At 39.1% G+C, this 26,901-nt stretch overlaps 4 protein-coding genes across 6 annotated transcripts in view; 1 reads left to right on the plus strand and 3 right to left on the minus strand.

Moving 5' to 3' along the window:
- Window positions 1-15,560, minus strand: part of LOC126752400 (octopamine receptor beta-2R) — a 138,888-nt gene extending 123,328 nt beyond the window's left edge. For 2 of the 3 annotated variants that reach the window (XM_050463178.1, XM_050463159.1), the window contains exon 1: window positions 14,939-15,560. The gene's annotated coding sequence lies outside the window, so the exon portion shown is untranslated. The remainder of the gene's footprint in view (window positions 1-14,938) is intronic. The other variant, XM_050463168.1, reaches the window with a different exon arrangement.
- Window positions 15,561-20,722: 5,162 nt separating this feature from the next.
- LOC126767187 (histone H1.3-like) lies at window positions 20,723-22,178 on the minus strand. The gene is made up of 2 exons (XM_050484781.1): window positions 21,441-22,178; window positions 20,723-21,379 (listed from the first exon to the last, which is right to left on the minus strand). Exons 1-2 carry the CDS (start codon window positions 21,912-21,914, stop codon window positions 20,723-20,725), a joined length of 1,131 nt encoding a protein of 376 aa, XP_050340738.1. The 5' UTR covers window positions 21,915-22,178.
- A 127-nt stretch (window positions 22,179-22,305) lies between these two features.
- Window positions 22,306-23,931, minus strand: LOC126752469 (histone H1-I-like). The gene is made up of 2 exons (XM_050463286.1): window positions 23,075-23,931; window positions 22,306-23,020 (listed from the first exon to the last, which is right to left on the minus strand). Exons 1-2 carry the CDS (start codon window positions 23,768-23,770, stop codon window positions 22,499-22,501), a joined length of 1,218 nt encoding a protein of 405 aa, XP_050319243.1. The 5' UTR covers window positions 23,771-23,931; the 3' UTR covers window positions 22,306-22,498.
- Window positions 23,932-24,211: 280 nt separating this feature from the next.
- Window positions 24,212-26,511, plus strand: LOC126752495 (cell death abnormality protein 1). Its single transcript, XM_050463334.1, has 6 exons — window positions 24,212-24,438; window positions 24,545-24,681; window positions 24,748-24,883; window positions 24,946-25,089; window positions 25,690-26,001; window positions 26,074-26,511. The coding sequence occupies exons 1-6, from the start codon at window positions 24,354-24,356 to the stop codon at window positions 26,316-26,318; spliced, it is 1,059 nt and encodes a 352-aa protein (XP_050319291.1). The 5' UTR covers window positions 24,212-24,353; the 3' UTR covers window positions 26,319-26,511.
- The last annotated feature ends 390 nt before the right edge of the window (window positions 26,512-26,901 follow it).

Genomic DNA, 26,901 nt, shown 5'->3' on the forward strand with positions numbered 1-26,901 from the left:
AGACAAAGCATGTCAAATTAGTTGAAGAAATACAAACTTCCTAGTTTAGTTGGAAAGTTGCATGCTTTCCCGAGAAGATATATAGGGTTTGTCCGGAAAGTAGGACTGATTTTCTTCCGCCGCGACTGTACTTCGTAGCGTGCGCGCACCGACTGGATTCGGTAGAGGATGTTCCGAGAATGGACAATTGTCTTCGAGCACCTGGAGAGTCAAGACAAACATTTACGCGCGACGTGTTTTTAAAAGTGGTGCGAGCCGAAAATGAAGCGTTCGTTAGATCAAAGGTACGTGATTAAATGATCTGATCAAGCAGGCTTACCCAGGTGTTACTTTAGCGGGAAGTGAGAATCCAAAAATAAATCGATGCTCATTGCCCTTTTTTCATCAAAGGCATCGTCCATCATGAATTTGTTCCTCCTGGACAAACCTCGAAGTTCTCAAGAGACTCAAACGAAGGGTCAATCGGGTTCGACCAGACATCGCAGCGGATTGAAAGTTGCACTACCACAACGCCCCATCTCACACTGCCTTTCTTGTGAACAGCTACCTAACCAAGACCAGCATCCCAACGCTTCCTCTCCCGCCCTACAGCCCAGATGTGGCCCACTTTTTTTGTTTCCTTGTCTGAAAAGACCGATGAGGGGGATTCCAAGCAGCATGCAACTCGGCCCTCAAGGCTATTCCGGAGAATACCTTCACACATTTGAGCAAAAGCACACTACCGTGGGTCCCCGTGCCACAGAAAGTTTTCTAAACTGCCATAAACTATAACCTTGGAAGAGTCGATTTACATTTGTGTAATATATGCTGTACATAAGATTATCCTTGCAATGATGAAAGGGGGAGAGGGGGTATGTACAATAAAGCAGTTGTTGTCAATCGACAATTTATGCAGATTATTCGCAAACAACGAAAAGTGCTCCAACACACAAGTAAAGCGAAAGTAGTGGGAGAAACTAAGCAATCGCCAATCAGCAGCCGCGAAGTACTTAAAGGGCGCTGGAAGAAAGCCCGCATTAGAATTGCAAACAGCGACGAAAGGCGACGAAATGTAAAAAGTCAAATTTTTGATTGGCAAAGCGAAATACTTGCCACCGAAATGTTTCCGGGTTGGCATATTTAACTAAAGTCGGTTTAAGAAAATAAAAATAATTCCGTGGTTCCAGTTGTATATAAATACTCAGGAGAGTCTATTTCTGTTATAAAAATAAAATTCTCATTTTTATTGGTAAAGTCTTAACGATCCAACGGATATCTAGGTCATCAGTCCTTCTAATTTTGCTCATACCTTATACCATAAGACACCGATTTTATTCTGAAAATGTTTGAAGTAAACGTAGAAGAGGAAAATTAATTTTTTCCTAAACTGAATCAACACTTTGGATGGTCTTAATTTTCTATCTTCAGTAACCGTATTCAAATTCCTCCGGCCCTGCCCATCCACTGATAGAACATTTCACACTATTATTTTTCTACTCATTTTCACCCGAGGCTCATTCAGCTGCACATTCAGCACCAACGCATTCAAATTTCTATTTAAACAGCATTCATTTTGAAACTCATAGAGTTATTATTGCATGGCTGTAGGTAGCCATGAATATTCGCATAAATATGTATCTACGCTCCATTGTAGTAGTGTAAATATCATTCCACCGGTTTTTCGCTTTGCCGTAAAATTCGCTTATTCCGTATTTTTAGCAGAACTGCTAAGCCACACAGCAGTAAGTAATTCAACGCAACCACCAACCGATGCACACAAGTTATCTTCATACTCACGCTGGTGCCTTCTTTGTGCTTTGAATTTTCTGAGCCGCCTCTTCCGCCCCTTGGTGCAGCGGCGCATTTCGTCCTTCAGCTACAAGTGACTCTTGAACTTGTTTGCATTAGTATGCGCCAGCAACGTTGCCGCCCCACCACCACCACCACCAGCAGCAGCAGAAGTAAACTAGAACAGTAACTACAGAGACCAACAATACGCTAACAACCACTGGAGAACACAAGCGCACCTTGCAGCACCGAGCGGAGGCTGGGCGAATGCAACGCACGCAGAAGGGCTGCAGCTGCAGCAATTGCCAGCTTGTTATGTCCGTGTTGCCATTATAGGTTAGCTACATTGGTTGCATGTGGTAGTGCAACAATAACGCGAACATACACAACGAGCGATAGCTGTGTCATTGGCAGCTTTCTGCTAAAACTTGTGTGTTCGCAAAGTAGAACTGAAAGCCCAAAGACGACTTAGAGAACTAGCAGATTAGCATTATCCGAAAGCAAAATGGTAGTGTGACCAAAGGGGCTGGCTCCACACTGTTCGGTGTTGCATTATCTCCTCTGCGATCAACGGACCCACTATTCGTCAAGCGTTGCTTCCACAGCTGCGGCATTCTGCCGGCTGAATCGCACTTGTATGTCTCAGTCACACCGACAGCCAAAGCAAGGCATTTAAAACCGGATGTGCAACCTAAAAGCATCCCTCCGTCATCACGTGTGTCTGCGAGATGGCTTAAAATGTAAGGCAGCAGCTGCGACTTCGGACGACTAAACTTCGATAAATAATTTTAATTGAATTCTCACGTTCGCTATAGTTTTCTGCTTCCTTCTCCGCTCACACATATTCAATTACGCATGCAGGTGAACTTTTGAGATTAACGATTTGAAAAACGCTTCATTCTCCACAAATCGCTGCACGAACTTTCGCTGAACCTGCAACCTCACGCGCATCCTTTGCCCAGATTACACTTCCGTGTTACACAATACCATAGAGCTCGCCCCGTGGCCTTCCTAGCAGCAGCAATTTCACGATTTTCCTTCTTTTTTTGCACTTTTCGGCTTCACCTTGTTTCACGAACGTTGCGGTATGGACATCGCCAAGCGAGCATTTATGTTATTATTCCAACATTAAGCTCCATGAATGCACTCTAATTTAGTAATTAATTTCGTTTATTTGCACAGCACATGCTTGTGTATTCGAGCTTTGGCCATTTCCGAAAATTAATTAACTAAATTATATAAGTTCATACGTTTTCCAAATATGCAAATAGCCATCGCTCGACACGAGCACTGAACGATATTCAATTATTTTCTGAGAGCAATTGCAGGAAAGCTTTAAGCGCACATGATACAATATCTGGCCGATATAATTCCTCTACAATATGCATTACATTATCATTCCTCTCTGACTCTAGAAGCACTCGCACAAATATATAAAATAATATGATTATAGCAAGGATGTTGGAAACTCATGAGCATTGTTCGAAAAGCGAAATGGGTTGGTATACCGTGGCGTTGTAGCATTCACATCCTTTTCACTAACAAGCAGCAAGCCTTGCTGTAGAGAAAGCTCTCATACGGTATCGAAATGTTCTTGGATGTAGCTGGGCTGGCAGTATGTAGTGCCAATTCAGTACATTTGTGGGGTTCAGCTCTCTGAAGGGATTCACAAACTTTAAACCCTATCTGAAGGCTGTAGAACGTTTACATGACTTTTCCCATTCGATAATTTCGCTGTAAACTACGACTAGCCAAAACCTTCTCCTTGGACGACCGAGGCTCGAGGCTTTTCATTAAACTTTATTTGTTAACTAATAATTCGATGTAATTAACGAATACTTTCAATTTAAAAGCTTAATTAGGAAAGACCAAGAAAAATAATTAAGCTTTGAAAAAAACATGAGACTTTAGAGAAATTTCTTCTTCATACTAATTAGCTCTAAATATAAGAGGATTGAGAATTAAAGCATTTTCGTTCGTTGCAAAGTGTTCGGGACAAGAAAGAGATCGAAATGTTTAAGTCCAACGCGCTTTCTTAGCTCTTCTTCGCCGAGCGTAAACGTTATTAAGTGAGCTTTGCCAATAATAACGATTAAATCGGAGAGTCTGAATGTTTCCCTTGCTGCATATCCGATGGAGGTTTGGATGTCGCCGACTCGAATTTGACAACTTTTGCTAATTGCGAAACTGAGCTGCTCAGACGCCTTCGTCTCTTTCCCATGACTTAATGTACAAATTAACTGTCAAAAGTTTTCGATTTCTCTTTCGTGCTTATTTTTCCTTCTGCTGAAAGTCTATTTCTGTTTTTATTATTTCTTTTTTAACTATATTTAGTGTGTAACCGAGGATGAAATTGCGTTACTTTATTTTGTTTTTAAGCGAGTTGAGGCACGAAATGTGTAAAAGTCTGAACAGAGAATTACGGAATGCAAAGAAGCGATACAAAATGAAGACAAACTTCGAGTATCCTTAATTTACGAAGTATTCATTTCAAACCTCTGATAGGGCGGAACCGTGTATGCTCCTGAGGACTCAATTTGCCAATTATTCGCTTAGACTTCACAGTTCCAGATGACCTTAAAATAATTATGTCTTTTTTATCGCGTGAGTATATTTTTTATCAATTCTCACCCGAACTTAAATGGACTCACCTGTTTACATAACCCTCCACTGTTTTTTAGCACTCACTGGAGAGGATCGTTTTCACATGAAATGAAACTTTTTGACATTTACAAGTTGCAGCTCATTTCATTTATACTGGCTTTAATTAATTAATTAATGGATGCTTAAAACGTATAAAGGGAACAACAAAAAATTACGAATACTAAATTTGTAAGAGGCAAAAAAGTGTACCACCAACACGCCAGTACATTTATACATATATGTGCATATGTACATATGTAAATACATGGGAATGTATGTGAAAATGCGTTTTGTTCAGACAAAGTGATTTCGCTTTTGGCCAATTTTCACCAACTCCGAGGGAAGCATGCGAAAAACTGTGTAAAAGTAAAGTTAACAAACCATCATAAATGTACAGAGGCACATATAAATTAATACATATATACATAGATAGTTACATACATACATACATGCTGAACTGAATACGAAAGGGCTGTTGGATAAAAGTTTTGACTCAAGGTTGAACTTTAAATGATTGTGGATGCTTTGAGATTGAGGTAATTCGTCGTACCAAAAGCTCTCAAACGTTTAAGTGAAGTAGTTTCCGTGAATTCTCAAAAGAGTTTAAAGAGATAAGTCCTTTAAGTCATAAGCGAAGCTTACAGCTTCCGTAAGAAAATCAAATAGAGTTCTCTTCCTCTGTGAATGAAAGATTCGTGATAAAAGAAGAGGAAGTCAATATGGCTTCAATGTTGCTTTTGAAAACAGAAACACGATCACGACGTATTTATTAAGACTGATGCCAACCATAGTTACATTATTTGATCTTTACTAAACTACGAGGAAGTAGATTTATTATACAAGTATAGCCGAAATTTTAAACTCTCTTATCTCTAAAATGAAGTTTCTATTTTAGCTTCAAATAAGACATCGAAAACCAAAAAGGAAAATTTAGTCTCAGAGGTTATATACTATAAAATGATAAATTGAAAGCTGATAAAAAGAAATTAATAGTTTCAGTAATACTAGATACATATATGTATATACATATATACATGCCAAATAAGAATTCGTTAAAGAGAATATGCTCGCTTAATTTTGAGGATCTCTTTCAAATCGAGATAAGATCACTTTATTATGGATAAATGTAACAATGTTAGCAACGATTAGCATAGTGCTTAAGAATATGTGCATGCTGATTTAAACTCACTAAACTACATTTTATATATAAAGAATTCATGTGCTAGATCAAGATATCTGAATTTCCACTCAGCTTATAGCTGGAAAAGGCAGACCTTTCCTCTTATTTCTGCTGTGAATCGCTCGAGCGTGTTAGAACTACAAATCATGTTTTGGTTTTGCCCACCGACGAAGCAGCGCTATTAAAATGCATCTGTACCTTAAAGTCTCACACTCGAAAATCGCTATAGACGTTAAATGGGAAAACTCGTATGGTGTACAAACATAAATATGTGATCAAGGTGTCATTTCGACATAATGACTGTGGAACACCGCAGAGCCCAGTCAACACGGAGAGTGTAAAATACACAGACGCCTGTGCTTTCGGCGAAGTGTGCGTTGGGGCGACTGTGTGAACCGCCTAACCGCATGTAGGCCTACAGAGAGCGCCGCTGAGCCTGCGGGACTTATGTGCGCTTACCTGTGCGTACATACATATGTATGTATGTATATGTGGGCACGCGCCTATATTTTCCATCGTACATATACAGTTATTCGCGTTTTCATTTCACGAGATTTGCGTAAATACGAGTACGCGTGGCTATACAAATACAATCCGCAACACACCCGTGGATGGTGCGACAACATTTGACGGGGCCGGATGGGTTGTCAGATATTGTAAGTTATAGAGATATACGCGTGTACACACACAAATTGGAACTCGCATGGCGGCTGCGATGTGCAAGAGTACCCAGTCTCGGTTAATATGTGCGTATGCTTGTGTGTGTGTGTGTATTTGGTTAGACACTGTCGTGATTTACGTTGTACCTATTTTTCAAATATTATTGCAAATTTATATCTGCTTGTTTGAGCATTCAAGCTCGTCTGTCTGTTTTTACTTGTGTATAACTGTATAAATGAAATATCCGCCGGCGTTATTGATAAAATTCTATGCAAATTGCATTTTGAGCGAAAAATATGTGCCAGTTAGCGTAATAATATAGCCCTCAGATATGTTTATGTGAACGTGTGCGTCCTCTGCGACTTTCAAATCAGTTTGAACACACACTTTCCACGGGCATGTGCAATAAGGCCTTGAAGAGTTTGTACTATACACACATCACCGCCCACCAAACCGGCGCTGCAAACATACAAATAAGCTCGCAATTCATGCGAATAATTTCATTTCAACTCGACGTAATTAGCTATTTGTTATGCGCATTTCACGCACACTGTGAGCTACATTCATACATTGGTGTTCAATCCGACAGCCCAAGTTAGCCATTTCCCACCATTATTTCCAAACACGCCTGTAGGATACCAGGCAGTGTGGAAAGTTCGTATCCTTCCTTGAAGAGGGCATCGCTAAAACTAAATCCGCATTTTTTACATTTAGATCTAATACCCAAGATACAATCCAAGCTGTGCCAATGATTTTGGATGACCTTAAAATGATAGAAGTGAAATTATTGAGGAACGTGCTGCAGATCTCGTCTTTAAATATTTGATCTTGCGATCTGTGCAAGCTGGGGTCGCGAGAGCCCACAATGAGCATCTTGGCATAAATACAAACTTACTTCCGCATCCACCGTACTCTCTGGACCCGTTACACTGGCTTTTACCTGTTTTCAGAACTCAAAAGAGTACTAAACCGTAACTTTGATGAGTAACAAAATCTAATTTTGCCAAAAAAATGTGCTTTTCAACGCGGATAGCTGAAGACCACTTCAAACTCAAGTACAGGTGTATGTATATACATATATGGTTATGAAACCTGTTTATGTATAAAAATCAACTCAACAGTACAATCAATCGCAGCTTGGAAATTGGTATCAATATGATGTATAATTGTCAGAAATGAAACATTGAAGCTATAATAAACAAACTGCAAAAAGGATCGAGACTGCTCTTCATACAACCTGTGTTCTTCAAATCAACAACACAAATTGTCATTGACGGAATATAAGTTTCGCAATTGATGATATGTATGTAGTGCACACCTACATGTCGTTTCTAATAAACTTCCACCTGGGCGCAAGCTCAAAAATATAGGAGCATGTATGTGTGTATGTATGTATGTAAATAATAAACAGCGCCAAGAAGCGAGCATATCCGCGAGTTCTATTGCATTAAAATAAATATTTGCATGCAATAATTGATTCTTAATTTGCATATTTATACGCGCTGTCATCTGCAATCAATGACATGTACATTTACATTTACCCACACATTTACATTTACCTAAACATATATGTAAATATGTGCGTATAGACATATGTATGTGTTTGTATGCACACGTGAACAGCAAAAATGCGTAAAATGCAAAATTAGCTCGAATTCTAAACTAAACACACACACACGTACGCGTTAAAGAGCCGACTCAAATCCACAAATACACCTACAGTCAGTCACCTCTACAAGAGCGTTCGGGTACATACAAATAAAAATATTCTGCATTGGGCATACGCAACACCGATTCAGTGGAAAATTCTGAAATTCGGTAATTACCAATTCACAGTTTTCACGCAATCGGTTTACTCTCGTAATGTGCGATTGAAATCCCCAAATACGATTTGAATGGGTAATATGGTAAGTATGTAATCAAAACATAATTAATTTATATATGTGCAACAACGGCCACGCACCGTTAATCGTACTCTGCAGAACGGAACTTAAAGGCTTCACAAACACAGAAAATTCGCTACAGTCTCTCACAGATTACAACATAATTCGAATTTAATTAAAGCTCCAGTCATAAGGCCTGCTTAATCCCACAATACATTTCTAATATCTCTCAAATTTTTCAACCGGAAACTGAATCACAAAACCGAAATATGGTGAGATAAACAAATTGGGTGTAATTAAACACATACGAATACACATTAAGGCAATCAGTGGAGTTGATACGATTGCCTTAATTTAAAAAAACTAGTTGGAAATAGTTGACAAATCTAATCATTATTGGAGAACGTGTGTCTCGCTCGTTTATGTAAATTGTATTTAAGTTCATTTATAATACCAAATAATATCAAAACTGAAACTTTTATCAATGAAATATTCATTGCGGAGATAAACTCAGTCCTTTAAATAAAACATTCCTTCAAAAAGCGCCCATTACTGTTGTTGGAGTTTGGCTGTAATTTAAGCATAACCATTAATGATTAAATTTACCATTACCAGAGAGCATCGCCTGCGAAAAGTGAAAAGGCAAATGACTAAGTAGTCTGGTTTCATCCAGGGAAAGTAAAATAATTGATGGCGTCTAAGTATTTCCGTTGTTATGAAAATATTAAGGACACACGCTTCTTGATGGAACAACTGAACATTTTTCTGGCAAAAACTATTATATTTATCGTTTTGCTAAAACGTGTATACATACACACCCACACGAAGTAGCAAGTTGAATGCAAGGCCTCAATAAATCGTATTTGCTTGAGTGAGTTCAATTCTCTCACATCATTTCGCACTGTGACGATGACGATAACGATGACGTTGTTGTTGGACGCTTTAGAAAACTTATCAGTCTGGCCATCAGTCTGGCAGGCGCTGATTGACGTGATCATCTCGCTTTATTACCTAAGGATTACTCATCACACTTCGGCTTAAGATTTTATTATATTCGATTTGAAATCTCTAAAGGCCAGCACGCACCCCTTCTACTTTAACGTGCGTCGCTGAGAGAATAAACGTGGTTCGACTGTATACTTGCTCAAAGTTGTGGCAAGTGCTAAGCAAAGTGCCATCACCATCATCGGTATTGTGCCATAAAATGCATAAATGAGAGCCGTTACTAACTGCACTTCTTGCTGCCTTTCTCAGGAAGCTTCTTGCAGGACACCGTTGTAGATCTTACACTTAATTAATTTTCTGCACTTAAATGTCCTCAAACAGAAGGAACGGTGCAGCAATTCTTCAGCGCCACTGTCTGGCCGTGTAACTTCTTCGTTTGATTGATTGTGCTTCGTGTCGTCTGCTGCTGTCGCCGCAATGCCTTACTCCCTGCACTGCTGCAACAAAGCGTATCTAGTAAAGCAAAACTACGCCAAAACTCACCAGTTAAGTGGAAAAGTGCGGATTCCTGAAAGTCCATATCAAGCGAGCGAAATGTCAGTGGCATCTGGAGTAGGAGGGTCGATGTCAAGGGAGACAAGCGCACATTTTAAATGCGCATAAAATAAAAACAACCGCAAAGCGACACTTGAGACAGTTAACCAGCTCTATGGGGTACAAGTGGAGATGCCAGGGGACTCAACTTTATAATCGTAGACGCTGTCGTTGTTGTTGGATAGTTTGCTTTTATTGCTTGATTTCTGCGACATTTTCCTACGAAATTCCCAATCAAGCAGTTATAGCAGGACGAGATATAAAGGGGTAAATATGGTGGATACAAATGAACGAAAAGTTCCGATCAAGGAGAAGCGGTGGCAACTTGAAATTGTAAAACAAATAAATAATAAAGTTTTCTGAAAGCAAACTTCAAAACAAATAGAATCAACTGATGTATATACTCACATATTTAACTCGCAGTTAGGACTATGAGTATTCGGCTCGGTCTCGCATGAATTTTCCTACATCAAAATGTAAAACGGATGCCAAAGTGTGACCGCGTTAAGAGAACTTAGAATTTTCCTAGCATCAAACAAACAAGCAGTAGTTACTATTGAGAAAAATATTGAAAAATATTGAAAAATCATGCTTAAGCTTATCAAATATTTTTAAAGGATGGTTGTGTGGGTAATAGGAAGAATCTTGAAGAAGGCGGATAAAGCAAGGTCAATGCTATCGAAGACCGAGCACTTGAAATATATGTATATCAGACGACCTAATACCATCGTTAATTAGGAGTATTATTTTTTCAGATTGAGCTTGAAAGCGTCTAAGTAGTTTAATAGGGCGCCTGTTAAGAAAGATTAAATTTGTGCGAGTATTACATTTACTTAAGACTGTACTTTTGTTTACTGACAAATTGCCACGTGGTGCAAATAGGCCTTGCTTTTCCCAGATCACCACAAGGTGAACCATTGCTCATCCAGAATTGGAGCACGCCTCATTTCAAAAGCAAATTTATTCCCAAATTATGTTCAAGGGGTTTGAACTCGTACAATCACTCTTTCATATTTTTATTCACTTTAACTTACCACACTTAAAACCACTTTCCTTCAATATAAAACCGTGAATTTCTCGTGTCCAACGCGAAACGATTCAATACAATTGAAGCAAAATATTATACGATAAATACACTCAACCAAATCACCATTCAGGGCACAGACACTTATTTACTCCTTCTTATATATTTATTCTTCCCGGATGCACAAAAAATTAGGGAAAATAAAGGCACCCGGCGAGTACAATGAGGTATGCACTATGCCTAAGTGCCAATCAGTCGGGGTATAAGCAAGAAAGCCGCGGGCACCACACAGGGTTGCATACGTATACACAACAAAAGGCAATTGTCGATAAAAGGGTTCGTGGTTTACGGCATCGGTATGTTTGACATGCGGTCTGACGAGGCCAAAGGCAACTGAGCTGCTCGTAGGCTCACGTATCGGCAGACTTGAACGGAGCTTAAAGAAGGCTGCAGACGACCCACCATCGCTGCCGGTGACCTGAAGCTCAAGTTGAAGATTTTGCAGCTGATTCCCGTACATTTTTAGGCAGCATTTGTTTGGTTAAATATAGCTGGTACAGATGCTGAACCATGCACAAAAACGTGGATGGAGCTTCGGTCGTGTGAACCGAAATAAACGCCACAAATAATCGCCGGCAGGAGAGGACCGACGAACGTAAAGAATGTGCTATACAAAACTCATAAGAAATCTACCTCTGTGTAGCCGTGCGCCTGCCGAGGTAGGGGAATAGAGGAACGATTATGGCAGTGGGGTGTTTGGTATGCAAGTTGCTGTCATTCGTAGCCTATTGGATCATAAAAGTAGAAAGTCAATGCACGTATGTAAGTATTTCGGCGGCAAGGCTTTATCGACAAGTCCAATGTGCCAGAATGGCGTATCACTGCCTAAATGGCGCAAACGTTCCGTGAGGTGGGGCGAGCAGTCTTAAGACTTTTGATTGAGTTGTATGCGTGTGTAAAAATCCTCTTAAGGATTAAGTTAGCAAACGGCATTCGACTGAAATTCCAAAGGAGTACAGACGCTCGTATGTGTATATATACCGTTATAGCCTGCAGCCTGTATCTCTAATATATTTACATGCAAACACATCTGCGGGTTAAATACAGCATCGAGTTCAATAAAACATTTGCACGCTCAGCAAAAGCGAAACTGCCAGCTCAATACATTCGTATGTGACCACACATGCCCGTGCACACACAAACATATGAATGTTTTTGTATGTGAGTGGAACCAAGGAGTTACCCGTCTCAAGCTGGGAAAATTCTAATTGAATTTCCGTTGCCTTAGCGGGAATTTTCGGCTTAAAGACACCCCACAATCGTTCTCCATTTTTGTTTTATTTATTTGTGCATCTACAAGTGTGTGTGTGAATGTGCGACCGTGTAAGTGTATGTGTAATGAAGTACATGTACGGTTGTTGCTCTGGGCGCTGCTAACGAGGTTCAAGCGCTGGACATTTAGCCTTTCAAGTATTTATTAACACAAGCATAACACGATATTTCAGTCAAGAGCCAAAAATGCGTGAATGTGCGCAACAACATAAAAAAAACATTAAAACTAAGCAAATCGAATGCGGTTTTGCCTTTTTCTTATCTTTATATTTCATTTTACAAAAACAAGGTGCGTTTCAAAGTAAATAGGACTTTTTGAATCTAGCGCCCCCTGGTGGCGCCATCTATATGTCTATGTATCTTTATCGATTGTCCAGTGAGAATTTCATGACATTTCATTGATTGGAAGTGAAGTTACTTTTGCCGAAACGTTTCAATTGATGAAAAAAGTCTATGGCGATGATTATTTCCGTAAATTCCTCTGTTTTGATTTTTCAAACGATCCAAACAAAACAACAGTTTCAATGGTCAGACCTTTTTTATTATTAACACAGCGTTGGGATAGATATTTCAGAAATTGGTTCACGATATAGAGTATTTTTGTCGTTTATATCTTTTTTCAAACTTTCTAATATTAAAATTTTTGTTTTAATTTTAAAGCAATATTGAGTGTTACTTCAACTTACCTTTACCAAATTCGCAATAGGCAGCGCGGTCTTCCGCTCAGCTCATGCCGCCAGTGAAACCGTGCCAAACAACCGTTACTATTGCCGATTAGACGCGGCCAACGACATCCCTTCCGTCTGCAGCAGTTGCTCACTGAAGCAGATTTGCACCGATAAAAAAACAAAAATACCACGTTTTGGTGCAATTGAAAATTCCTTAAGGGGGTTTTGGAACAGAAAGTCACTGCTTTGCAGCTTCTTAACCCCAATGAAGAGGGTAAGTCTAACACAAAGCCAGCAGCAGCTGTGAGACAACCAGAAAAGGCAACTCGTTTTTATGTTCGCATTGCATACATACACACCCACTGCGAGTGTGTATGTAGCGGGCGGTTCACTTGAAGCAGACTATACAATAGAAAAGGCCTAATAAATTCAAATTCTCACAAACGTAAACGCAAACGGTGGCAAGTGTTTTGCTTCCAGTGTGGGGAAGCTCTGACAGACAGACACACATAACGAAATCGTTAAAATAACTGATAGAAGTTGGAAATTTGTGAGCAGAGAATTTAGATTTATTCTTTTTTCCTTGAAAGCTCTTTGCCAGCGCCTTTGAATTGCGCCAGAATCCTCTGTATTGAAAATGACCTTAAATTCTTGCCACTTAAGCTAAAGAAAACCAAACCTTAATAATAATAACAAAATACATGAGTAGTGAAAGCAAAAGTTGTATAAAGTTACATAGTTTCCACCAGTTATTTTCAAATAAATATTTATTTGAGATCCCTGTCTTTGTTCAGGTCTTTCTTCCACCTGTGGCGAGCCCACTGATAGATAAATGAAGTTTCAATGGTTTCAAATATGTGGTAATAGTGTAAGAGCCCATGGGAAGCCGAGTACCGCCAACCGGTACTAACCGAGGCAGTCTCATTTCAGTTAAACTCACGGGTCACCAAGCTAAAGCACTTTGGTCCAGGGCCCTTACCACAATTATTGTTGAGCAAAGTTGCATTACGTAATATGTAATGTAAGTAAATATATCTAAACAATGTTGGTATGTATGCGTGGGTTCACTTTGTAGTCACTTCCGCAGAATCAGTTGTCGGTGAGAGCGCAGTCTCACTGGCGCTATAAACTGAGCTGCGTAACAGTTTTGATGACAGCACATCAGCAGTTGTCTCCTCCCGATGACTCTAGTCGCAGATTTACCACATAGTAATGACACGTTGCAGCAGGAGCAACTGCCACAGGCACTGTTACAAAAACCGCGATTTGCTCTGCGGCTTTGGCCCTGACCATGACAGCTGCTGACTGGTTGATATTTGTGGCAGCGGCGACGTACTAGACATAACACATATGTGGCACAGCTATATGTAGCAACAAAAGCAATAACAGCAACAGCGGCTTGCAACTGAGGCGTCCGAAATTGTTAGAATAGGAATCAAATTTATTATTTCATTTTTTCAAATTAACCCATTTTGGGTAATTCTCTTTCCTTGGGCTTTGAATTGCACTGCAATTTCTGTTTCACTATTTATTAATTATTCAATCGCCGCCTTGCAAAACTGCTCACCACCAAAAGCGGTCACTCGAAACTCACTTTCTAAACACCTTCTTTTGGCCGCTTAATGGTCTTCTTTGGAAGCCAGTTTTTCGCAGTGCACTTTGATTAACAACTTTTTCGATTCATTTTTATTATAATCACGTTTATTTACCCGAAATTCGACTGACTAGAGAACTCCTTGAATGTGGGACTTTAAACTTATGCGCGTTGTGCTAAAAGTATAAACTATTTTGAACGCGCATATTTGCAGTGCACGTGTCGCCGTGGCTGCGGCTAGCCCTCGCAGTTGGTTACTCAGTCGGGGGTTTGCATGGCAAAAATGGACTGACGCGGCGGGAGCGGCGGCGCACAAACGGCGCCCATAAAATATAATTGCAATAGAACTGCTTAGATGAGTCGACAACAACTGTAACACCCATGTACAACAACCACACCGAAACAAATCGAAAAAACTTTAGAAATGGAAAACATCACGTTTGAATGCTCGCGGTGCCGCGGGCGTATACGCAACACGCCGAGAATAAGCTACTTCGGAGGTTTTGCGGCATTTGAGTTTTACTTTTTTATCGACACTCTGGCGAACTTATTATTACTAAACTCGTAAATTATTTTTTAAATAGTTAAGCATTTTTGTTCTTATAATAGTTATAATTTGTAGCTACTTGCACTCGACAATTTGTTTACCTTACATTGACACTGTCATTATTATATGGAAGTATGCGTATTAGTTATGTTTAATTAAATTTATTTCGCCACTTGTGATTTGTTTTTAATATTCCGTCAAAGTGCTTTTTAATGGCACTTCTCATACTTTAATCAGTTGAAGTGGTTTTTGTTTTGTTTTGTTTTTTTTTTTTGGTTTTATTTAACTTTAACTGTCATTTGGGCTGCTGCTCAACGTCGCACGAAAGCAATCGGCACATTTGTATTACAGCCAGTTAGTTTGTCGGTTGTTGGGATAATTTTCTAATTGTTTGCTCGACTGACGTTCAATTGGGACTTCTGTGTACGTTCTCAAATTACCCGCGCTCGACACAAGACTCACGGGGCGGACGACAATGAGCGCTATGAATACTGTCACTCACTTTCCACTGGCGTGCTGTATCATCCGCTTAACTTTACAGCTTTTCTTTCTTATCATACATCGTTTGTGTTTTGCTTTCACATATATTTTCTTTTTTATCTTACTGCACTGAATATTATCTATGTTTGTTATACACAAATTGCGCGCAATCCGCAAACGACGTGGCAGCACACCAAACAGTTCACTTACGAATGAGCTGTCGCATGCCTGACCAATTTAGCAGCGGCTGTCGCTAGACCCAAGCGGGCAGCGCAGTCGTTGAGCTCTGCTTCATGTTTATTAGGCGCCGCGTCGAGCCGAACATCGACGACCAGCAGCAGCATGCGAGACGTCGCGCCTCGCATAAGCAGTACGACAGTAATGCACATTTTTCCGCGCAACGGCGTTGCCACCCACTGAGTGGGTAGCTGCCGTTTGAGTCACTCATAATCGCAAATAACTTGAGTGATTGAGTGAACCACTTACATACTTATACATATGTATGTATGTATCATTACGAACATTGTAATCGTTATAAGTATGCCATGTCTTTAAAATATTAAGTAAAGACATACTTATTTCCACCCAAAATGGAAGGCAGCTGATCAATAAAAATTCGAGTTCGACTTTTTGTTGATCACGATTCCACAAAAATCAATATCTCTAGCTTCTGCTATGAGAAAAACTGAAGTTCAAATGATATCAATTCTGCTAAATAAAACGAAAATATTTTACTCTCTTGTTATAGATCTATTTAAATTTTAAGCATTTTCAAAACATTGATTTAGCAATCTTCAAAGTTGATCCATATATGGGCTAGATCTCGCTGTAAACTTATCTCCCGTAAACTTGTCAAAATTAAAGTCTGGTTAATTTTCTTTTAAAGTAACGATAATGACGTGTATATAAATATACATACATATATGTATGTATGTGTTTATATCGGCTTTGCAATATAATACCGTTGTATGTCACTTTGGAGAACTCATTTGAGAATTTTGGTATTGACTTTCTCTTAAATTCACCACATTTCAACTCTTAGACTCAGTCCTACCTCAACAAATTCACTAGTCGTGTGAGTACGTGTGCAGTAACGTTCTCATGCGCTCATATTCCTCTAGATAACAGCAAAGGTCATTTGGCAAGCTCTAACGGCCCGCAACGAAAGAGTGAACCAACCAGAACGCACGAACGCGTACACAACAATTCACCGAGCTTCAAACAGAAAATAGCACTCGTGGGCAGAAGCGCTAGCGTCCTCATCGTCGCTCATATTTTCTGTACATTGACGGGAGGAAGCTTGCGGCCGACTTCGTATCGAGCAGCGCAGCATCGCTAGGTCACTAATACAATTGGATGAATCGTTGCTCGGCGCGCCGAAGTGCATGACCGAGGCACAAATATTAACATCGACTCGGGTGTGAAATGGAAATTGGGGATCTGTGTTAATCGGTTAGATAATAACAGCGTACTGTTATTGCAGCGTTCGTCATGTCCCACTAGCCGACTATCGGTGCAGAGTAGGTTAGCAGCAGGCAAATCAGCAAGCCAGTGGCAGGCCACCCACCGCAACCCACCACCAACTATGTGAATTACGCATATACTCTCGAGTCTCTTACTCTCACTGGTTCGTATGCGCATACTCTTCTCTACGCTCTTTACTTATCGGCGTTGTTGTTGTTATACTTGTCAGTATGCAAATGTTCTTCACAGAGTGCACCAAATTAGTGACTTAATCATTGTCCAGGCCTGTATATAGATGACTCCATGCCTGATCTTTTTATTTTATTTATTTTTTCATTTTACTTCTTTTAATGTTGTTCTTAATCATTCCAACTCTTAAATATGAATGAGCGAGTCCTACGCCAAAAAACAACAACAAACTCTTATACTTTCTTCAATACCTCTGACGCTAACACGACTTCCAAACTTCTTCATCCGACAAATAAAAAGTTCTTGCAATTCCCCTCGCCCGGTTCAAAAACTTGATAAAGCAATACGACGAGTCGGGTGACAAAACGATCAAGTTCAGATATATGTATGTATGTATGTAATTTATTCAAATCCTTATTTCATCATACAAACATACACTTCTATGTTATACGCTAAGGATTGAGATATTTCTGCTGCGCTCCAACTGTGTCGCTCTTACTCATAAACCGTTAAACTGCGAGTGTAAATAACAGTAAAAAGCCCCACGACTGACGAGTGAATGCCTGCCTTTGAATTAACTGTTTGCTGAGTGTAATTCAAGGCCACTGCCAGCATTTGGCGCAATTTTGAGCGTAGGTGTCAAGGCGAAAGCCGTCGCTTTCATAACCGTTAAGGGATAGTTGCCCCGCAAAGCTCTTTGCGTATTGTTTTTTAAATCGGTTGAGTGTTCAGCCTATCGTCTGTGCCGCCCTATATACATATGTATGTGTTTCAATATTTTGACTTTTGGTTTGGGGTAGGCTAGTCTTAGGCAACCTCGAGAAATGAATTTATTTACCTAATTTACACCTATTTTATGTCTTTCGTTGCTCTTAAGAAAGACATAGGCTGGGAATATTATCGCAATAATTATCATTATCAGCGTCGCTAGCACAGCAGCCCTTGACTTCGTCATCGTGGCCGTTGTTATCAGCAATACAAAAGCAAATAATCTGGCGCGCTTTAAGTTTTATGATGTTGAAAGTGAGTAGGCACGCCGTTGTCGCAAGTTTATATTGCTTTTATCTAGTTTCTAACTTTTTCCTTCATTCTGCTCACGTTCATGCATTTTGTAGTAATTTCTGTTGTTTTTATTGGCGTTTTTTATTAAAATCCCCTATAGTTGTTGTTGTCATTCAAGGATGTTAATATAATTCTTTATTCCGAGTTAATTTTGCCAGAGAAGTGTTTATTCAAAGGGAATGAGGAATTGCTTATTTTAAAAAGTAAGGTATGACCTTCGGAGATTTCTTAACTAGTGATTCTGCAATAGTCACTGATGAAACCATGCTGGGAGACCTGTGACTTCGACAAACACCGACAATGTGACTCGTGCGCGCAAAGTTTTGAACTCAGGCCGTCGAGTAAGTATTCGTTTAATTGCCCAGATGTTAAATTTATCAAAATCTGTGGTTCACGACATTGTGGAAGTGTTCCAAGAAAACTTAAACTTGCGTGAAATTGATCCCCAATTATTGAATAACGTAATCACAGGTGAGGCCATGGATCTGCCTGAAAAGGTCGATGAAAGGCAAGTATTTTGAGATGACAGAGGGGAACCAATGCACCTCGGCTCTCGAGGCTATTCCGGAGATTGCCTTCCCTGGCGCCTTCAATGCTTTGAAATCGCGCTGGCAGCGCTGCATCGACGCAGAAGGAGCCTATTTCGAAAGTTTTGTAACGATTGGTTCAATAATTTTTTTTTTAAATCGACTCACTACTATTACTTTCCGGACAAACCCTGTATTTGTAGTTTGCTTAGTAGACACCTATGGTTCATTTTCTTTTTTCTTTGTTCCGTAATTTGTGTTCTCGAGCACACCAAACATCTGAATATGAATGATACATACATACATATGTATGTATATCTGTATCTATCTCTATAGAAAATCGAAAATTTATTTGCGGTCTCATCCGTGGCAATATAGTATATTCCTGTGGTATTGTACTCCAAATGCAATGAGAAATTGCAGTCTTTTGAAATCTCATTCATTTCTACTTTTGAAATTCAAAGAATGCTCCATGCTGTTTAGAGCTCTTCAAAGCGGCACCCATCGTGGTAGTCTATTCTAAAAACTGATTAATGTGCCATTATGCGTAAATTTAAATTTTATTCATTCGCCAAGTTTTTTGCCATACATTTTGTTTTATTGCTTTTTGTGTCATTCTTAGGAAATTCTCCCTCAGGCCTTTTTGTTCAAATGTGTCTGAAACTTTCTTTTCATTAAGCTGTTTGTCATATTTGCACGCTTCACACTTGGACAAACTCTCTTCATGTTGTTAGTGTCAAAATATAACTCAAAATGGACGCATAAAGGAGAAAATGGTAGAACACATACAAACATACACACATATGTACCCACACATGTACAGACTTAAACATCGTGAAATGGAGCAAAATATGGCGAAAGTTACGAAAGAAAAAAATCAGATAACGGCACATCTAAGTATGTAAAGACGTAATAAAGTCTAACTGAGCAGCTGAAAAGCGATTGTGAAAAGCAAGTGATTGGCAAATAAAAGGACCCACTGGCCAAGGCTGGTTTAAACTGTTGGGACACTGGGTACCTCGACCCTCCCAAACCACTTATAATAAATAGAAGGATGTTTATAGTATTATAATTTGATTGCGGAGCGGTTTAAGCTTATTATTATTATATTGTACATTGTAAATACAATGATCAAATGAAGATTTACTTCGTTTTCTTGGCAAATGTGAAACTGTCATTCCGAGCCAAGGGCTTGAAAGTAATCGCTGATATTACCACGAAAAAGCAAAATAACACTGAATCACCGATGTTTTGCAATCAAGAACTGGCTTTCATCGAAGCACCACTATAAGTTGCGCACATGTTCGAATCTAAACGAAAATATTTGTAACTTATTTGAACTGAGCTGGCAGAGAAAGCATAGTTTAAATCGGACCAAAGAATTCGGCGTTTCTTGCTGGATTTAATGAAATGCATGCAGCGATTTTTATAACGGTAAGAGCAAGATAAAAGTTCCTTTCGAACTCCATTTCTTTCTTTTTTACTGTTGCTTTTTAAAGAAAGCAAACATTCTTCTCCATTTACCGCGACCCATTTATTCACAGCTTCATTGGGCACGCAAATCCGCAAGATTAGCGAATAGGACTTTTATTCAAGCCAAAGGTTCCGTCCTTTTTTCATCACTGCCGCCTTGTTGTTTTCGTTCATAGTATGGCGTAACTGCCGTTACTTAAATGTTAACATTTGCTCGCCTCTTCCTTGATTAAGGGCAAAACCCACCGACACAAGCGCTTTTAAACTGAAAAATTACTAATTTGGATAATGATGAAATTTCTACCCGAATTAATGGTTTAGACGTACACATAAGAAGCATTTTAGATGATATCATGCTGTTATCGGAGGATTTTAAATAAGGTACGTTAGGTTCATAAAAATAATCCTGCCGAAGAAATGGTTCCAAAAGTCGAATATCCTTTCAACACAATAAAATAGGATTCCATTGCTGCACTTTGCACAGTAGCAAATTTTAGAGGCGAGGTCATATGACTTAGGGTGTTAATGCAGACCAGTAATACTTTCCACACATTAAAGTGTGTAATAGTCTAGGTATTCGTAGATTTGTATACCTAAAGATCCTAGCAAAGCAAATGAACCACATACAATTACAAATTTTAATACACTCGAAAAATTTAACGAAATTTAGAAATAAATATAAAACAATTCTTATCTGGGAAGTCTCGTATTGGCTTTTGTACTTCCCTTGGTGCGTTTCATGACCTTCCGCGCATTCCTTCCTCCAGCCGCGCGGTTCTTCCCTACAACCACTGATTCAGCACATGGGGATCGAAAGTTTACAGCTACATCTGGAATTTGCTTTTTGTCTCTAAGAAAATCCGTCAGCTTAGGGTATTCGGACGTCATTTTTCTTGTGACAGGGACTGGACTTGATATCGGACTTCTTAATGTTCTCTCATACTTTATAGGCATGTGCCTAATTGATGGGGTACGTCTTGAGGAGTTATTATCGATACCTATTATATGCGGTACATATTCGGTGGCTTTAATGATTGCATGTTTTAATTGTTCCGAACTGATCACTTTAGCCGTTTCCAAGGCTGCGTCCGCATAATCAACGATCTGAGGCCTTTGTGTTATTCCCTTCGAAGTGCCGGCATCCAACCGTAAGGAAGGTACGAAATCTCCCGTTTGTTGTTGAGCGAAACTCAAAATTTCCCTGGCAGCCTCGGCAGTCAGTCTGGCTTTTGCTGCTTTGGCCGCACTCGCAACTTCTTTTCGTCGTTTCCGCTGAGCTGCTTGATTTTCTTCAAAGACTATATGTCTCTGAATATCCCTCGCCCTACATTTCATCATTTTCCTTTGCTAAACATCGGAGGTGTTATTCTAGCACACTTTCTCTATTTACACAATATTAAAGCCTTACCAATTCCTGCTTTTGCTGCTCTCTTAATTTGATACATTCCTTAAGGTGCTTAAATTGCTGCTGTTGCTGCTCTGCACGTATTTCTCCAGCTGATATTTTGAACAGTCCCTCCATGTTCTTTCCCTGTGACTGCACAATTTTCCCTTTGAGCAAAGCTTTCTTAATGACCCTCCTGATAACAGGCAGTGTAAACTTTCCATCCACATATGGATAGTGGTTAATTATGAATTTCTTGACCGCGACCACCGATGAACCGTTGCGCTCACAGAGACCTTTCAGTGCTCGAAGCACCAGGGCCTCCGCGCTAAACTTTCGATATTGCAAACAGGCATTCGAACTCCAAGACGTTATGCCCGAACTGTTATCTTGAACACATTCGTGAGCGGACCTGTTAGCTGGACGCCTTTTCAAAAACTCCAGATCACTTTTGAGCATTTGTTTGGGCTTGTCTATATTTTTATGATGCTTTTTCATTTTCCTCAATTTTTTTGTTTGTAGACTTTATTTTACGAATTTCACAAAAATTTATTTATTTACATTTATTAAGAATTTCAACGCAACGTTTTTTAATATTTATTTATGTTTAATATTTTGAGCAAATCTACTAGATGAAACCCGAATTTGTTTCGATAAATATTTATTTTTATTTCACATGTACATGTTTGTGTTCGAACGGATGAGCTGCTCCAGTTGACTCAAGGAAGAAGTACTATATTGATAACTCGTTCTTTGTGATAAGCCCATCAGATGCAAAGATACGTTTAGAAAATAAATAATTCTGTGGGTCATATTGCATTCTCTTGTGTGTCTCTTCTCTCTCGCTGTAAGACTGATGTATTTGGAAGAAAACTACCCTGTTCCAAAATTCATGTTAATATGTATCGCATTTATTAATTAATGTCTAATAAAAATCTCATCAAAATGGAGCATTTATTGTAGAACCAAAAAAGTAAAAAATCACATACAAAGTATAATGTTAACACTACATAATAGATACTTATTCATCCCAAGGAGAAACCGTGAAAATCATAAACATATCCCGCCGCTCTATACAGTTGTTATTTTGTCTTGACTTTCTTTGCTGCAGTCTTCTTATTGGGTTTGACGACGTATGCATCTCCAGAGCCCGTTTCGACATTTTCCATAGCGGTAGCTTTACCTTTGGCGATTGCTTTCTTTTTTGATGTCGTTGCTGTTTTTCCCTTTTCCTCTTTCGTTATAGCGGTCGCTGACTTGGGAGCTACCAGGTTATTATTTTTGTTTGTTTTTTTGGTAGTGGATTCCACGTTTTGAGCTTTGTATTGTTCGGCCCCTTTGGTTTTTTTCGCCGGTTTAGCATTAGCAAGCGGTCCTACTTTCGCTTCTTTCGTTTTGGTAGTTTTCTTCGCAGGTAGTGGATCGCTCGCTTTTAGGGCAACGGATATTTTTGGCATCTTCGTAGTTGATTCACTTCCGTCTTTCAATTTTATCGCACTTTTCGAACCTTTTGCTTTTGCTTTCTTTTCTTTTGCTGATTTTATCTCTCCTTTTTCAATTTTTTTTGCTGCCGCTTTGGGTGGTTTCTTTACTTTGTCAGCAGCCTGAATTAAATAATTTCAAAATTTTTAAAAACCAGTGAAACCATTGGTACTTACTTGATCACTTTTAGGTTTTTTGACTAACTTTTTCCGATTCTGTCGCTCTTTCTGCTCTTCCAAGCGATTTGTACCTGGCGATACCTTAAATGAACCACCCAACCCAGTGCCCTTCGATTGCACCAACTTTCCACTAACCAATGCTTTCTTAATGTAGGCTTTGATCAGTTTCATTGTCCGTGGTCCATCTAACTGGGGATAATTGTTCATTACGTATTTTTTTATGGCAATGGCCGAGGAACCGCCACGCTCGTTTAGACTTCTTATCGCAGCAAGAACCATGATCTCGGTACTGACATTTTTGAGACGCGCAGGCAAACTTACGCCATTCGCCATGGGTTTCGTCTTACTTGGGGATTTGGCTATATTGAATTCCGGCCCTTTCAATAGTTGTTCTTCTTTTATACCATTGATTTTCTGTGTACCATTAACACCTTTGAATAAAGTATCGACCTCAGTAGTTGAGGATGCTTCGGAGTTATCTGCATTTTTATTCGTCAATTTCCCTGCGGTATTCTCTGTCCCAGATTCCTTCTCATTGTCAGTATTGTCTGAGGCCTGTTCTTCTCCATCGGATTCATCAGAATCGGCTTCTTCTTCTCCTTCATCCGAATCACCTTGAGATTCCTCCGCACTCACTTCTTCATCTTCATCATCATCTGAAGTTTCAACTGAACTGTACACAAATAATTTCATAATTCAACAATAAATTTTCTGTTCACTATAAAACAAACAAAAACGAATGTTCGAAATGATTACTGAAGCGATATTGACAGCCAATTTTGTGTAAATGCAGTAATGTTTGAAACGGTTTATTTAACCCACAAAATGATCGCATTAACTGACAAACAGATTGAATCAAATAGAAAACTTATTTACACATTAAAAAAACGAAAATCTGTAGATAGTAATTTTGACAAAATATCAGTGATTTAACCATTTTTTTATTGTATTATCAGCAAAATATTAAGGAATGCGTAATAGGAGTAGGAATTTTAGCATCCCTGCTCGACCCTTTCGCAATAGATCGCTGATCGGCTCTGCGAATGCCCCATCGACCGTCCGCCAGTCACTTTGTTGTTGCTTATAAAGCATAAATAACTTACATAGATATTCATATGTAAATAACTGTAAACATTTGTCAAAGTTAATTAGTTTCTTAGCACCAAAACGAGGAATAGAATTCGCATGACACAAGGCATCGCACTATTTTCTTACCAAAGCATCAAAGTTTTGTCTTTTTATTTATGATAAGGATTACTTTTCTGCACACTTTGAAATGGTTAAGTTAATCGGATGGATCGTTTGGATCTTCATTGGAGTTTTTCTAGTTTTGCGCCAAGCTGTAGCTATGATACCCGAAGGTGTAACGGAGTCCCCGATTTAGATGCTAATGACCTAAGTGCAATTTTTAACCTAAGAATGTCTTTTCTTTTTTCTTTTTCAAACTATGATACTCCTAAAATTAAGAAATAATGGAGGTCGCTTGCGCTGAGGATGAGCATTGTCATTATTACGAAACGGAAAATGTTACATCGTCCTGCGTTCATGGCTTGTGCCATTGTTACAATAACCAAACAAATGTGGATGTTACCTGTGAACCGAATGTACGTTTATGGGGCCTCAGTAAGTACAAGCAGTGATTATAATCTAGCAATACAATTGCTTTTTAGATTCTCCACACGAATAACATAATCGGTGGTAACTGTCCTTGCAAGTTCCCGCATGCCGAATGTCATCAAGCGGACTATCTCTGCTACTGCGAGGACGACTACGTACCCACAATAGACAGAAGACGGTGCATACCGAGTAAGAAAATAAGTTAAACGGATTCCATGTTCTTGTTATTTTATTTAACTCTTTCATTGTAGAACAAGTACCATTGGGCGAACCATGTGAAACTGATGAACAATGTCTGTTTTCAACTGTATTCAGTCACTGTGATGGGAGCACAAAAACCTGTTCATGCGACGCTGGCTTTTTAAGGAATGACTCCATATGTCTATCGCAAACCAGTAAGTACATGTAGTGGGTAGATTGTTAAGATAATTTTCTTCTTATTTTACTAACCATACATTCGGAAACGCTCTAGAACGAGCAAACTTTTTTTACAAGAATATTTTAAAGCTTTGAGGATAAAGTTTCATATCTCTAGCGATAGATTTTGTTTCACTTAGGCGAAAGTGTATAAATTGTATAAAGGGTGTACTGCTTTCATAAACTGTTAATTTATTCTCAAGATACCCACATAATCTGTTGCAATATTTTAAGGCCTTAAATTAGTTTGACGCGACGAGATTAATATGATCCATTCATTTGTGAATTATGTGGTAGCTTGAGAATCACATGATTTCACCGCCAATATCCAGAACTTCTTATAGTAGATTAACTGAGTCCCACGTTTTCAACAGTAATATTAATATGCTCGAGGTTTGAGGAAGAACGAGCAGATCGTTTTTATTGGTTCTTCTTAACGTTTTGATTTATTTTTGTATGTTCATCAGCATCTGCGTCTATAATCAAAACAACAATACCGCAGCGAATCATAACTCGACATTGTTTTAAAAGGCTAATACGAGTATATACTTTCTTATGCTTCTATTTCATTACGCAAGAGCTCAGAGCCAAATGTGACGACAGAATGAGGTGCTCCCAACACGGACCGCACAAAATTTGTTTTCCAGAAGTAGGCGAGTGTGTTTGCGAACAGGGCTATGTAAGTGCAAACACTTCGGAGGAATGTCTACCGGGACGAAAACTCCACGAAGACTGTCAAGATGCGAGCCAATGCTATGCTTTTATGGGACCAGGTGCTACCTGTGAGAAGGGCAAATGTCAGTGTAGGGTAGAATATTCAATTGTGACGAGAAAGACCAAGGAAAACCGCTATAGTATTGCTTTGGAAAAAATCTGCACGCCCTTAGCGGGTAAGTATCTACAGAAATTGCATACGAGTGATGTATGTATATCCCTCCAATTAATCTATACATCACCTGCAGAAGTCGGCCAGTATTGCACGCTTAATGAGCACTGCCACAATGGACCTGAGGACGAGGATGAGCAGTTGATGGAATGCGATCACGGCGAATGTGCTTGCCGGTTTGGCTTCAAAAACCAAGTACCTTGCTCGTCCACGGCCTCAAGTGTGAACGTTAAAAACAATTTGCTGTGGATTATACTGGCTATGACGGGTTTGCAAATGCATGCATTAAATTGGGAAGCTCAAAGGACTCGCAGTGCCTAAACATTATTCAGCAAATTGGAAAAGCTCAATTAATATAAAACCTTAGTTTGTGGAATGAGAAAATATGTATTTGAAAAGTTATCTCGTGATCAGAGTGTTTTATGTCAAATATTCTTATCAAAATTAACTAACTTGGATACGCCTAGTTAATGATTGTGAAATTAAAAGTTAATAAAAAAAGAAAATGGTTAAATTCTGCTGCACCGAAGCTAAAATGGCCTTCACAAGTGCATTTCTTAGCATAAGAGTGTGTATAATAGGTAAGGAAGGGCTAAGATCGGGTGTAACCGAACATTTTATACTTGCAGGAAGCCGGCGAAATTCCTTCAGGTGCTGGCAAAACTTAAAAAAAAACTTAGTATTAGTAAAATAAAATCTTGTTGTTTTTAAACTTCTTGACTTATATGAAGGCCATACACTTAGGCTTAGTTTTATAGACATACTAGTTATTTTAGTTCGCGTCAGCTAAATTTATATTAAATGTCTCTTCAAATGAGGTATGTATGTGTGATATGTGATATCATCAACTCGGCCGTAGAGGCTAAATTTAATATACTTATGATATACTCGTATTGAGTTAATG

The sequence above is a fragment of the Bactrocera neohumeralis genome, chromosome 2 (assembly GCF_024586455.1).
Source record: "Bactrocera neohumeralis isolate Rockhampton chromosome 2, APGP_CSIRO_Bneo_wtdbg2-racon-allhic-juicebox.fasta_v2, whole genome shotgun sequence".
NCBI classification, from domain to species: Eukaryota; Metazoa; Arthropoda; class Insecta; order Diptera; family Tephritidae; genus Bactrocera; species Bactrocera neohumeralis.

Excerpts from the sequence above, each read along its gene's own strand:
- LOC126767187 (XM_050484781.1), bottom strand. The coding sequence starts at position 21,914 with ATGAAAAAGCATCATAAAAATATAGACAAGCCCAAACAAATGCTCAAA. Across the intron at positions 21,380-21,440 it reads AGCAGCAAAAGCAGGAATTG|CAAAGGAAAATGATGAAATG; the intron begins GTAAGGCTTTAA and ends TCCGATGTTTAG.
- LOC126752469 (XM_050463286.1), bottom strand. The coding sequence starts at position 23,770 with ATGAAATTATTTGTGTACAGTTCAGTTGAAACTTCAGATGATGATGAA. Across the intron at positions 23,021-23,074 it reads AAAAACCTAAAAGTGATCAA|GCTGCTGACAAAGTAAAGAA; the intron begins GTAAGTACCAAT and ends TATTTAATTCAG.
- LOC126752495 (XM_050463334.1), top strand. The coding sequence starts at position 24,354 with ATGGTTAAGTTAATCGGATGGATCGTTTGGATCTTCATTGGAGTTTTT. Across the intron at positions 24,439-24,544 it reads TGTAGCTATGATACCCGAAG|AAATAATGGAGGTCGCTTGC; the intron begins GTGTAACGGAGT and ends CCTAAAATTAAG. Across the intron at positions 24,682-24,747 it reads ATGTTACCTGTGAACCGAAT|ATTCTCCACACGAATAACAT; the intron begins GTACGTTTATGG and ends ATTGCTTTTTAG.